Source organism: Rhyacophila brunnea, unplaced genomic scaffold (genome assembly GCF_057557595.1).
Source record: "Rhyacophila brunnea isolate RB1 unplaced genomic scaffold, BYU_Rbru_1.0 scaffold_16, whole genome shotgun sequence".
Classification (NCBI taxonomy): domain Eukaryota; kingdom Metazoa; phylum Arthropoda; class Insecta; order Trichoptera; family Rhyacophilidae; genus Rhyacophila; species Rhyacophila brunnea.
In genome coordinates, this window is record NW_028232816.1 from 15131892 (window position 1) to 15147217 (window position 15326).

Below are 15326 nucleotides of genomic sequence, written 5' to 3' on the forward strand. Positions count from 1 at the left end.
TTTTTTTTTAATTTTTAAGGCAAATAAATTAAGAATGTCACTCGAAAGGACAGTTTTTTTGCAATATCTATCTATGACTTACATTATAATTAAAAGAATTAATCCAAAAAACCATTTAGGACAGATCGGTGAATAAATATTACACTCTCGTGGAGTTTCATTCTTCTAACAAATGTCACAGCCTCCTTAAAACAATAATTTGATTCATAATACATATATAATATAAACAATAAACATAAAATAATATAACTCATATTATTTTCTTTAAGTATTTTCCACGGGTTACATTCTCATACAATTAAAAAAACTTTGGCATATTGTGTCTAAAAATTATTTTAGAAAAAATGATCAAAACTAAATTAATACCGCGTACATACACATTTTTTCTCATAAAAGTATTTAATATAACTTTGTATTGGCTGTTTGTAAATAAATAATATTTTCTTTTAAAATAGCAAATGATACCCAATGCAATACTAATAACAAATAGACTCTTTGGTTTCCTTATTTTATTAAACATTACATTATTGTTACATCTAAGTAGTGTTTACTTATGACACAAAGCCGGCTCTCATAAATCAAACCTTGCAAGAATATCGATCCATATAGATATTTGGATGCGGCGATCGGCTAGCCGGTATAGGAACGACCAATTCGTAGGTGTTCGTATGCGTCCCAGCGTCTTTAACTCACGGCCCGAGAAGCATGCAACTTGTCGATTGCACGAGTAGATGCTTTCTTCAAACTAGAAAGTCGCATTCGACCAATCTGCGAAGCTCCATTTGGCAACGTGTGTTTTGTGAATAACGATGACGTCACATCGTCGTATTTGACACGTTGCACGCGAGACGAGTTTTGATGTGAGAGCCGGCTAAGTCTGTACCATTAAGTCAGAAGTGTTGTTAAATCACGACATTCAAAATAGAAACATTACATAAACTATTATACTATAGAGCTACGGTATGATTCCTGTAACATATAATTGCAAAAAATATCTAATAGGTTAAAGTGAAGAAATATCACAAGTGAATATTTATCTTCCACAAAAGACGTCCAAAACATTATATCTTGTCTTGATTAAATTAGTTATTAAGTCCATAATTTACGTCCCTTTTAAACCATCCCTATTGTTGTACTCTATTTCTATCTGACATTAAACGGTATGTTCAGAAGTGTCAGTGTTATAAACATCTTATAAGTCAATAAAATATATATCAGTAAAAGTTTACGTATATATTGTACATTTAGATTGGATAAAACAGTTGATAATAATACGTTGGAAATATTATATTTAAAAAATGAAAACACCAAAGAAATCTACTCGTCTACAACCAACGTGTATATAACATTGTAACACGCGAACAGTCCAGAAGCCAATATTGAAAGTAAATTTATGAATTCTTTTCTACTAAGTATAAAATAAATAGGGTATCTGCATGTTTTATAACATCAAAAATCTCCACATTAGTTCGGTTTTTGAGTGGTTAAGTTTTTCTAGATGGCTATTAATTAGTTAATGATTGATGATTTATAAAAGTATGGTAGAAATAAAAAAATATATGAATATGCAGATACCCCATGAGTAAAGAACTTCTGTGAGACATTTAGGTATGATTGTTTGAAAGTATAAATAGGCCCTTAGCATCTGTATGGTTCACAATTCGGTTAGATTCAATACGTCCTAACAACAATAATATTTAATAATAGTTACACATCCTATACATAATTTTTTTTTTGACATCATATATCCCAGTCTCAATAAATATATTTTCGATTCGATCGACGACGGTGAATCTACTTCACCTGCCTATAGAATAACATTAGTCGGAAAGCATTTATACAACAGAATATACTTGGCATACCGTCGGTAATAAGTTCATGTCTCGGTATCGGGATCTCTCATTCAAGGGTTTGCCGTTGAAGCCTGGCCCGAGTTATCGTTTTCGGAGGATGGTTCTTTGTCTACGTTTTCAGTCGGTTTCACAATGGAGATGGAGTGCTTCTCCATGTACTTCTGTCTCGCGCTGTTGAGGAGTTGCTCCTTCTTCTTTTGGAGAATCCTCTCTCGCTCGTGGGAGCATTTTGAAAATCGGCTCCCGGCTGGAGTGTGATCGTCACTGAAAGAATGAAACAATATATTATGTTATATGTTTTAGCAAATACAGATCGCACTAGGTTGCCATTTCGCCAAGATTATGAGTCAATTACAAACTGCAATAGAATTTTTTACCGGATATATTGTTTGGGGTGTCACCCACGGTGGCCACGCGGCTAAAGCGTTGGACTATAAATCCGTGGGTCCCAGGTTCGAATCCTGGGTCTGGCAAGTACACATATTGTTTTTCAATTTGTGTGTGTCAGGGTATGGACCTAATAGGTTGAGCAAGTGGCTGACATCCATTACTCGTAAAAAAACAAAAAATCTGTCAAAACATACCTCCACTCTGTGGAGGCCCATATGATCCTATCAGGATCAGACATGGTCGAAAAAAAAAAAAAAAAATTGTTTGGAGGAACCCTTAAAATATTTTGTAAAATATCATAGAAACCATCCTTTACCAAGTAGAGACAACTTATCGAGTTCGAGAAAATTACATTTTCATTTTACATTTGGCTCACATTTCACAAGCAAATGTATGTACACTTTGCAATTGTTTTTTATAAGGATTTTTAATAATAATCATAATGTGAATAATTAACCAAGCAAGCAAAACATTTATAACGTTTCATTACATACTTTATTAAAAAAAGGTTATATATTACAATAAAGATGAGAAATTCTACTTGTGTTCGCACACAAATTCTCGCAGAATCAGTTTGGGTTACGGCATAGTTACAAGGGGTTGAGCGAAGTGGCTAACAAACGATTCTCATAAAAGACATTCAAGAAAACCTCCACTCAGTAGAAACAAGAACAACTACATACAAAAAAAAAGTAATTTACCTTTTAATAGCCTACCCGGAAATTCAATGCAATAGGATTGAAAGCCTTTCTACTCATAATTGATTGAATGAGCCTCAACAACCTAAACACTCCTTAGATTGTTGCATCTCCTTGGTGAATATTCAATAAGGTGAAGAAAAATAACAAAATAAATTATTGTGATACCTTTCAACATGTGGCACGTCCAAATCTGCATTCCAGGACTCGGCGGCCGCTCGTTGCTGGTTGAATTGACTGGCCAGCATGGAGAGGGAGTGCTGCAAGAATACCTGAGAACTGGGCGTCGGCGCACTGGGTGGAGTCAAACTTTGAGGCAGGTGTAGGATTCCTGGAATAGGGAGGACCGATACCCCTGGCAGGACAGGAAGAGAGGACACGGCGGTGACTACTCCACTCGGTACACCTTCCATCCCGTTTTCCAGAGTGACAAACCGGGAGGGTAAAACTAGTCGTCCATCCAGGATATTGTCGACTGTCCCTTCCACTGAAAGGGTGCTCTGAAGGTCTTGGACTATTACCGAGATCGGTAGGTGCGGGAATAGCTGTTGAACCTGAAAATGATGAATTGTATCATTGTAATAAAATATAGTTGAAATTTCTCTCAATTTCAAAATTGGTTTCCAATTTCAAAAAAAGACAACAGCATTTTTTTCAAACTCCCAACACATCTTGCCATCAAATAGTCTATAGAAATCGTATTAATTACACTGTGAAAAAAATTTAGGTAAAAATTTACGATTACCTATAATTTGTTTCATAAAGATTTCGCCCCGAATTGCGTAGTTTAGGTTATTTTCTATTAGTTTATAAATTGAAAATGATTTTGTCAAGTTAAATTTCAAAAGGTTCAAGCATGATCTTTGATTTTCATTCACTATCACTAAGTATCGTTTTAATTATACAAATATTCTTTCTGACTGACATCCTAGGGTGATAAACAGGGAACTCAGAAATAATGGGAACGGAAATACCCAACGGGTAAGGAGAAGCAGGCAACCGATCTCGAGTAAGGAAGAATACAGGATAAATTTAAACACGTGTCAGAAATACGTCATACGTCGAATACTGACAACTGCTCTCGATTTATGCATTGACGCTCATTTCATATTGGTGTATTACACTATTGCACGTCTATAATGTGTGATTCATTTTCGTAGGACACTCACACATTGAAAACCCTGCGTCAATATTTACCGTATTGGTATATAACCTATCGGAATTCTATTTGTTCTGTGGTGATAAATATGTGGAGATAATATTATCAATTTATCACAGTAGTAAATCATCTATCATTTGAAAATCTATTATCATTTTATAATTTGAAGCAAATAGTCAGGTACACAATTGCAATAGAAATTACCGAATGACATTCAGGTCTCTAGTGCACAAATGCATTATAGATATGCGTAAATAATTTGTTAAAATGCGCATGCGTAAGAGAGGTTGCGCAACTAATAATAATTTACCATGATGCCCGTATGGTGCAAAAGATTAGCGCAAAATCTATGAGAATAATTCAACATCATTGTTCCGAATTGTAGCACCGTAGCCCTGTCTAGTCTCAAGTTAAATTACCTGTCTTGCCATGGCATCCATTTGCGAGTTGGTTGTCTGAGGATCACCTCTCATCATGTGCGTCACTTCCACAGAGAAACTAGGCAGCCAAGAGACGTAGCGAGAACCTGAAGAAAATATGAATCTATAAAATACAATACATATGATTTACAATAAATAAAACAGTAAAAACAAAGTTTGTATGCCAATAAAGTGTTCAACACCATTGTCAAACAATGACTCCCAAAGCTACTTTAATGAATAATTTAGTTGGTCTCCAGAAGCTTTTCAGGATTCTGCTTCCTTTCTTGATGATATATAATATTTATATATATATTAAGATATATTTTTTGACAGAAACAACATTGCTATTTCAACTAAATATATAATATATAGACAGACTACTTTATGAGATATGCAATTAGATGCAATTTTCTACTAAAACTTAGTATAATGATTGCTCACAATATCTAATATCAGAAAGTCTAATAAATACAATATAATCACAATCTCTTATCATTATTTTCGTACTGGGATGTCTACAGTACCTGTGAACATAATATAATAACACTTATGAAAGAGAGAAAGACAGAAAAAAAATATTGTTGACAAAAAGATATGAAGATTCCATAATATGTACCAGTGGCGAAGGCTCCATACTAAGCGATTATTTAAAGCCTACCTTCTAAGAAAACTATATCTTCAAGTATTTATTTCAAATTGCAATAAAAAAATATATAGAAAATTTTAAAATATTAAGAGTCATCTATTGTGTGAATTTGAATGTAGACTATGTAAATTAGCCGAGTTTAGAATCAAACAAAAAATTACAAGCGAGTGACGACATCTGTTGTTTTTCTTTGAATGACGATTGTCGATTATTGACTTCATAATCGAAAATGGTTTTCTATACCTTATATGACTCATGTCTTCGAGCAAGTCTACAAATTTTATCACGTCTTGGAAGCGTTCGAGTGACCGCCTTCCAACTCTTTTTGCAAAGTTTATTGTCTATGCCTGCCGCTTTAAATAATAATAAATAAATAAGATGATTTAAAAAAATAATGTCTATTGGGTTCAATCAGATATGATTATTAATTGATTTTAAAAATAACAAATAATTGTATCTCGTGATAATTATTTAGATTAGTTCAGTCATAGACAAACATAATTTATATCGTTTTAATTCAGTCAGATTGTTGTTCAAAACATGGTGGTATAGTTTTATTTTGTGAGACAATTCTGTGATTTATTGTATTCTGAATGTGGATAGATTATCTTTTTTTGTACCCTAAGTCATTCGTCAGTGCTTCAAATACAAATTATTTGTAAAAATGTCTAGTTTTCCAACTGAAATTGGTCATTGCTGTAGTACAGATCAAATTTTAAAAATATCATTTTCAAGTTTGACGTTTAACCAAAAATCAGAAATTATCAAAGCTGGAAGATCAACCGTTCATTTAAATTTGCATACAGCAAAAAAAACTTATGTTAGACATTTCCACAACAATTTATATGACAAATATTCGTTTTTGACTGGCAGTTGTCAATTAAATAAACTATATTGTTGGCCATGTATGCTATTTGCCACAGATAAGTCTGCGTGGAATTATTCTGGTATAAGTGATTTAAATAATTTGACAAATTCAGTGGTAAAACATGTGACTACAGAAAAACATTTACATTCAATCGTAAATCTGGAATCTTTTGGTAAAACTAGAATCGAATTTGCCGTTGATAAACAACAAAAGGCAATTGCTAGAGTACACAATGAGAAAGTCGACAGAAATCTTAATATAATGCGTAGATTGATAGATACAACAATTTTTTTGGGTAAACAAGAATTATCTTTTCGAGCACACGATGAAAGTGAATCATCAAATAATCGTGGAAATTTCATAGAATCTCTTCAATTTTTATCATCTTACGATTCTGTAATTGAAGGACATTTTAATTCATTAAAATCTTCGTGCGCCTTTTCTGGATTATCAGGTGAGATTCAGAATGATTTAATTTCATCAATATCATCCGTAATTATTTCAGAAATTAAGGCTGAAATTGCAGAAGCTAGTTTTGTTTCTATAATGATAGATGAAACACCAGATATTAGTCGCCGTGAACAGTTAACAACCATTTTGCGATACGTTTCAAATAATTCTGTAGAAGAACGATTTTTAGGTTATGTAGACGTAAGTTCAGAGAGAACTGCCATTGTTTTGAGTTCACATGTATTCTCCATATTAGAAAAGTTTAATTGTAGTGAAAAATTGGTAGCGCAAAGTTATGATGGGGCTGCAGTAATGTCTTCAGAATTAAACGGAGTTCAATCAAAAGTTCGAGAAAAATGTTCTATGGCCATATTTGTACCGTGCCATGCTCATATTTTAAATTTAGTTTTATCTAGATCCGTTGAAAATGTTGCGGAATGTAAAAAATTTTTTGGACACATTAATAAATTAGTGAGTTTTTTTAATACATCTACAAAGAGAAGTGCATTGCTCAATGAAATAATGGATCGCCGTCTTCCAAGTGTTGCATCGACCAGGTGGCACTACCACTCTCGTATACTTAATGTAATACATGACAATAGATCTGATTTCATAACGACATTCGAGACAATACAGAATAATTCTTCTAAATGGGATGAAGATTCTTTAACCTTTGCAGATGCTTATGATAGTAAATTTAAAGAATTTGAATTTAACTTTTACTTAGGAATATTCTCCGAAATCTATGCCCGAACGGATATTTTATTTAAAATTGTTCAAAGTAGAACTGTAAACATTTCTTATTCCATTAAAAAAATTAACGAATTTAAAAAATGGTTAGAGACCGACTTCCAAAATAGTTTTAGTAATTTATATAATAAATATAAAAACCTCTGTGAACCACCAAAAAAACGTCGCAGAAATGAATTAAATGATGAGCAATATTTTAAAATCATTTTTAAGGAGGTTTGCGATAACATTTTAATGCAAATGAACGATAGATTTGTTTCATTTGAAAAATTAAATTTTTTAGAATTACTTGAACCGACGCTATTTAAATCGTTTAAACGAAAATTTCCAGATAAACTATTTGAATCCCTGAAAAACAGTTATTCTGGTATTTTTGATTCAAGTCAATTGAAAAACGAACTTAAAGTCATTTATTCTTTACCAGAATTTCAAGATTCAAATTTAAGAGAGTTGTTCGAATATTTTAAAAACAAAAAATGTCTAGTGGAAGCTTTCTCACAGACTTATAAACTAGTCAAATTATTTTTAACGCTACCGACCACGACAGCGACGGCAGAAAGGAGTTTTTCTACTCTAAAACGTGTCCACACATATTGTCGAAATACTCAAAATCAAACTAGATTATCGAATCTTTCAATTATAGCTATTGAAAAAGAATTATTAATTAAATTTTATCAAACATTTTATGATGATGTTTTAAAAAAATTTCTGCAGAAAAACAGACGAATTGACTTAGAGTACAAATGATCATATAGTAAGCCTTTATATTAATTACCTACTGAAATATCTTGAAGTGTTTTGAATGGCAAAATGACAACAACGGCTTTTTTCAAAGCCACCAATGATATATTTTTGGGCGTATGTTACGTGTATGAATGTTTATGAAAATACATAATTTAAACTCATCGCTCAATTTTATACCGTCGGTGAGCTATTGAAATTTCAACGATTCAGTGTGGCGTTGTCATTAGTGTGCACATATTATTATTCATCAGTACTAATATCGTAAGTATTATCTTCTTATTTCCTGTAAGTATACCTTACAAGTGTGCTATTTTTCTCTGATCTCTACAGCTTACCTCTTCCCAAAAGTCACCCTTCGCCACTGATATGTACTTACCATCAAAATGGAAGAAGTGGTTGGGATGCCTGGGGTTAGTGTGGCCAACCGAGTGGGCGGCGGAGGCAGCGTCAGCAGTGGATGCGGGCGGCCACAAGGAGAGACCGAGGCGGCACGTGGGGCACGATGTATCTTGCTGCAGCCACGAGGAAAGGCAAGAACTAGAAGGAAACACATTAGTTACATTGTGTTCACATGATTTCCCAGCCCAACCGAACTTCGGACAGACTCAAGTAGCAATGTCAGGAATCTTCTGTGGTTTCCCTATCAAAATCATCGAAGCAAGTTTTAATTTGTCAGAAATAGCATTTTTCTATGTAAACATCAACCATAAATGTTTCTAACTCTGCATAGTTTATATGAAAATTGTCATATTTTTGCTTCATTTGCATAAATTTAGTCTCCATCTGCGTAGAAGCAGTTTTTTAGTAGTGATTATTGTCTGGAAAATCATCACGAACAGAATCACGGTTGAACAATGCTAGCAAATTAACCAAATTTACTTTAAAAAATCAGTCGTTGATTCGTGCAACTTATATACACTGTTTTACTGAAAAATTGCGTTCAGTGATGGGGCCAATTTTTGCCTTAATGGGTTTGAACCCTTTCACTGCCAGATACAAGATATCTCGTCAAGTAGTCCAAGTTCGCTACGCCAGATACGAGATGACTCGGTAGTATAAATAATACGGTCAAAACAAATAATTTCAAAATAGAACACATACTGACATCTGTCGAAATGTTCCTAAAACATTTTACCATATTAGTTAATGATTTTACTATCGATTTACCTTGAATTTTGTCAAGTGTTACAACTGATATTTTAGAGATGTTGTAGTTTTATAATTTTTTTTTTGCAAATTATATTTGGGCTGTTAGGTACCTACTGCCAAAGCCTTTTTTACAGCAGCCAAAAGGTAAACAAAATTGCCACATATTGAGTGATAATCCAGAAGAGACCCTACAGATTCCATAACATCAAAAAATTCACAATTTGGTGCGGTTTACACGCTGGTGGCATCATTGGACCTTATTTCTTTAAAAATAAGACCCGAGATTGCGTTACGGTCAGCGGAGATTGTTACCGGACCATGATTAATGTTTTTTTTTTTTTTTGAAAATATGGATGGCATTGATCCCGATGAGATGTGGTTTCAACAGGATGCCGCTATATGCTATACTTATTGAAATCAACATTTGGTGATCAGATAGAGAAATGAACCTGATAAATTGGCTCCGAGGTAGTCCGATTTTGACACCTCTGGATTATTGGCTGTGAAGCTACATGAAATCATTTGATTACGCTGATAAACCAGCAACAATTAACGGCTTGGAAACCAACATTGTTCGTGTTATTCATGATATACGGCCAGTAATGCGAATAAAAGTGGCCCAAAATTGGACGTCCAGAATGTGCTTCGTCAAGAAAAACCATAGTGGCCATATTATGCGCGAAAACATTTTTAAATGTTAATTGCCTTGATCTTTCAAAAATTAAAAAAAAGTTAATTTTTGAAAGATCAAGGCATTTATAATATTTTTTATAAGTTCCAGTTTTATTGGGCTTAATAAAACACGCTTTACTTAATACCCCTCAACCTCTCAATAATTACATTGGTTTTATATAGTTTCTAAAATGCTTAAGGGGGGACATGCTCGTCGAAGGTCAAAATTGAGTTTTTATTGTATTTTCAAACCATGATCCTGGACACTCCTTAAACGTTGTAGATAATCTATTTATATAATTTTGAAGCCTTATTATCCTTTATTGTTATTTTAAACATTTGATGACTGCATGAAGTATTTTTGTTACATAAAATAGTATTCTTTTAAACCTCTCGCTCTAATGTTTTAGAATATAGTCATATTTCGGTACAAAACTGTGCAGTGGTGTTAAGATTTTTTACATTTATTAATTTTTAAACGCATTTATAAAACCATTAGTATAATTTATTACGAGATAATTTTTGTAAAATATTCACGATAAAAAATTATTTTGATAATCTCTGTGATCCCAAATTTGACAAGAATTAGGCATTTTATTATTCAAAAAATCGGCAAGATTAACACATTTGAAGATAATTCTAAAGATATTTATTATAAGCTATGTTTTTGACCATTCAAGTGTGATAAAAATTTTATGAATAATGATTGCTTTATAAGAATTATTGACCTAAGAATAAGGTAGTGTTTTTTTGAAATACGCCATTTCTTTTGTCATTCCCTAGTAGTTAAGCTACAACATACGGCCGTAGCCATAAAACGACAAACTATAATTAAAGTAAGGAGTAAAATTATGTTAACGCGCGTGTTTGAACATGTACCTAACCGATTTTTTTTTTATTTTTTTTTAAACGGTACATGTTCAAACACGCGCGTCAATATCATTTTACTCCCTACTTCAATTATAGTTTGTCAATTTATGGCTACGGCCGTATGTTGTAGCTTAACCACTAGGGAATGACAAAAGAAATGGCGTATTTCAAAAAAACACTACCTTATTCTTAGGTCAATAATTATTATAAAGCAATCATTATTCGTAGGATGTTTATCACACTTGAATGGTCAAAGACATAGCTTATAATAAATATCTTTAGAATTATCTTGAAATGTGTTAATCTTGACGATTTTTTGAATAATAAAATGCCTAATTCTTGTCAAATTTGGGATCACAGAGATTATCAATATAATTTTTTATCGTGAATATTTTACAAAAATTATCTCGTAATAAATTATGCTAATGGTTTTATAAATGCGTTTAAAAATTAATAAATGTAAAAAATCTTAACACCACTGCACAGTTATGTACCGAAATATGACTATATTCTAAAACATTAGAGCGAGAGGTTTAAAAGAATACTATTTTATGTAACAAAAATACTTCATGCAGTCATCAAATGTTTAAAATAACTATAAAGGATAATAAGGCTTCAAAATTATATAAATAGATCATCTACAACGTTTAAGGAGTGTCCAGGATCATGGTTTGAATATACAATAAAAACTCAATTTTGACCTTCGACGAGCATGTCCCCCCTTAAGCACATTAGTTACCAACTAATATAGTACAGGTTGGCTAAATGTTTAGAAGACATTCTAAACCGAGATATAATATTATGGTCTTAGTATCATCGACTAGTAAGTGTATCAGTGAGTAAAATATTGATAATACGCACTTGTGGAATAGATGAGCGCATGGTAGTTTTCGGGCTGTTTCCATTTTCTCCCAACAGATGGCACAGTTATCAGAATTTTCTGTCAGCTCGTCTGCAGTCGCCATCGGATAACTAAAAGTAACAAAAGCTCATTAAAAAAAATTCAGCGATCGATATTACAAAACTTCCTATAACTATTATTGAAAAAAAAAATGGAACTTCCAGAACGCTGGCATTTTTAAGGGTTCCCAGTTTCGGTTTGAGGTTTTAAAGATTCAGAATCAAAATAATTAATGAGTTTTCAGGGTTTTCAAGCACCAGTTACAGCTCCATTTCCAGCTATGGTTTATTAAAATAAATAAATTGTATATTGATCACGACGGCCGAGCGGTTACCATGTCAGCTTATAACGTCGAGGGTCCCAGTCCCAGGTTCGAATTCCAGGTCTGGCCAATTTACATCTTGTTTTGCAATGTGTGTATGGACCCAGAGTATGTACCTAATAGGTTGAGCAAGAAGGTGCTAACATCAATTTCTCGTAAAAAACAAAAATCTGTTATACAACTTCCACTCTGAGGAGGTCATGTCCACACGATCTTCTTAATATCGAACATGGTATTAAAAAAAAAATATATATAGTATATAATATAAACATTACAGAAATATGATTTGTATTCAGCACCTTTGCAATAAAGTTAAAGCACTTACTTCTTCTCCATGTGATTCAAGACCCAGAGGTAGTTGCGGTGTTTCTTGACCCTGCGTTGTATCTCGTGGAAGAGATAGCGCAGCTGCATGCAGATAACCAGTGACGCCATAGACAGGAAGATGTTGCTCCACATCAGCATGTGGATATGGTGCATCAAATCGACGGCCAAAGCGGCCAGCTCGAATGCCAGCTCCGCGTAGTGGGCCAGGGGAGCACGACGGTCTCGCGCCGCGGCTGCAGGGGCCGGGAGGGATGGCGTGGACGCCTGCGGGGGCATCTGAAGACCCTCAACAGCGCCCCGCGACTCCACCACGTGCAGGACGTAGCGGAATAGCACGTGCATGGTGCGGATGCTCAGGAGGACGCACTAGAAGAAACAGAAAAAAATATTTTTAAATATATAATAATAAAATTATCTAGGGACCTCAGTGAACAACCAGCATAGTATTTAGCGGCCTTCCAGGACGCCGGAATCCGGTTGGCTTGAAGAACAGCGAAGCCAGGTTGAAATTCTCTTCTGGCATCCGCAGCACGTTGCCGAGCCAGGTCGAACATCGCCTCTTCACTATCAGCGTGATGAGAGGCTGCTTGGTGCGCTCTCTTATCTCTTCGTTGCTCCTAAAGTCATACCACCACCGTAAACCCATTATCCGTCGCAAACATCTGTTTTCGAAGCTCAGTATTCGGTTGCTCTGAGCCTTCGTTAGGTGCCATGATTCGCTACCGTAAAGCAGCACCGACAGAATGCAAGCGTCATATATTAGCATATATATGGCAAGGTTTAAGGGATTTTAATCGAGGATTTTTTTGCAACCCAAATTTCTGTTCTAGGTACCGGTATACCATTGCAGAAATCTAACGTACGCCTACATTTCAATTGGTTACGAAAGTTTACAGTTGTTTTAGAGAAAAACAGAAGAGGCTTTGTCAAAAATCATGCTAAAATTTATTCCAATATTCCGGGATTCCAAAATTTTCATTCCCGGATTTTCGTAATCACGAAACTGAGTCAGATTCCGGGATCGCGAGCATTCTGAAATTGTTGTCATTTTCCTGTTACGCGTTCAGAGAATATAGTCGGAAAGATTTCACATTACAGTTTTGCACGTCGTGTTTCTTCTTTCTAGTTTGATACGAAGTGGGTATTTCAATTCCGTAAGTTCAACGGTGCACGAAATACATTGCATATTTTTCTGCTATATCCATTATCCACCCCCAGCCCTAGCCCTTCAGATTACTGCATCAGTGCATCGCCTCTGTTTGACCTACATCTAAATAAACGCAATACCTTTATAGTATTGTACCAGTGGCAAATAGTGGTTGTTAGAAAAGGTAGATGATATTTTTACATCATCGTAAAAGTAGCTGCGTTTGACCCGGCCGCACGCCTCTCGACCCTTCCGTCGTAGAAAATTTAGTATATTGTCTCATCCAATTTTATTCTCATTGATAAATTGAAATATACATGTATTAAAATGTGCTCAGTGTGGTAAAAAGTAGGAAGGTCACGTTTAAAATGGTTAAAAAAAATTGGTAATTTAACACATTTTTTGACAAATGGGATTTTGTCAAAAAGCCCTTCAATTGCCTGATATGGAATGTAGAAAACAGAAAGTGCTTTCAATTAATTCCTCCATAAAAATGTCACAAGAAATAAAAATTCAGTCTACAGACATAAGTCTACTTCTCAGTACATTTTTGTTCTGCTTTGATGTTTTTTCAGCACCTAGCACTGTCATATTATTAGATACAACAAACTGATAAATTTAATGATGTCATGGACAACGAAAGCTGATCTTAAACATTGAAGTAAATGGCCCCACCAAACCACACCCAGTTTTAATCGGGCGTGCCATGGGACCCTACGTTTGGTGTGAAGCATCTTTTTTATGACTGGGAATGTCTCAGAAGTAGTTGGACTGTGGTCATCATGCACTTAAGTGTGCTCTGGCTGAATTTAGGTGACTGAAAATATCTAAAAAGTAATTACTCTCTTATTGGTATTCAAAAACTTTGACAGCCATTTTCTCCCAATAGGTTTTTGTCAAATAGTGTACCCTAGTACTGAGACAGTGACCCTACGGCTAAATAAGCCTCAGCTTATACTTCGTAGTTCAATACAAAAAAAGAAGAACTAATAATTTATTAATGTATTAAGTAATTTAACTGGTACAATTGCGCAAAAAACAATAACATGTTATTGTAGACTGTACAGTAAGTTACGCGGAAAAAACAAATTTAAGTCCCGAAATAACGGATAAAAAGGCAAAATGTAAACACTAAACGAAACAATCAAACAAACAAACAACGAAAGCAATCGTAGGTAAGCGCGTGTTTATATTATATGAATTTATTTTTGGTAAAGTGGTCACTGGTGAAGCGCTATTTTTAACAGGCATGTGAGGCATAGAGATGATAATGCATAGAGTGGGCTTACAATCATGGATTATAATAAAATAGAACAAGGCATAGATGCCGAATTAATAAACTAGTCAGAGATTGCTGACTGCTTGTTTGTTTTTGAACGAATTTTTCTATTGAAAAACCATAGTCAAAAAATAAATTTGTAGCATTATATTCTAAGTTCGTGAGAACTCACAGTGAAACCAAAGCCAGTCTCTTGTTCCATGGATCACGAATTCGAATCTACACCTTATTTTTTTCAATCAATATGTATGTAATGGTAGGTGGTTATATAATATGCAGTTTTGGTATTTTTTATTCCAAGAAATGTTTATAATATTAAATTCTCTGATGTGGAGACTGGAGAACACATACAATGCAAGTTTTTGATTTATCGAGCGAGAAAATATGTGTTTCAATTACTCCACACTTTGAGGCGGAAATGGTAATTAAAATTGTTTTTAAATTCAAACCGCCAAACTGCTCCATTGACTTCTGGAATACTTGAAAATTAGGCCCGTTTCAGACGGGACACCGGTGTCGCGCTCGATATAATATAGAATGCCTTTGTATTAGAATAAACGGGCCTTTGCATTATGTTTATTAACGCCCCAGGGGCTCTATGTTAGAACTTGCGAGTGCAAGCTTCCCGGTCGAGATGACGTCATATGACATCATTATGACGTACTACCGGAGTGATAAT

General features: G+C 34.3%; 1 protein-coding gene across 1 annotated transcript in view; it reads right to left on the bottom strand.

Annotated features, from left to right (window-relative positions):
* Window positions 1-392: 392 nt before the first annotated feature.
* Window positions 393-15326, bottom strand: part of LOC147074434 (E3 ubiquitin-protein ligase AMFR-like) — a 124156-nt gene continuing 109222 nt past the window's right edge. Inside the window, exons 4-9 of the mRNA XM_085943831.1 lie at window positions 12220-12587; window positions 11533-11643; window positions 8357-8517; window positions 4520-4626; window positions 3110-3495; window positions 393-2117 (exon numbers count right to left, since the gene is read on the bottom strand). Coding sequence (XP_085799957.1) covers window positions 1904-2117; window positions 3110-3495; window positions 4520-4626; window positions 8357-8517; window positions 11533-11643; window positions 12220-12587 — 1347 coding nt within the window. The 3' untranslated portion in view covers window positions 393-1903. The remainder of the gene's footprint in view (window positions 2118-3109; window positions 3496-4519; window positions 4627-8356; window positions 8518-11532; window positions 11644-12219; window positions 12588-15326) is intronic.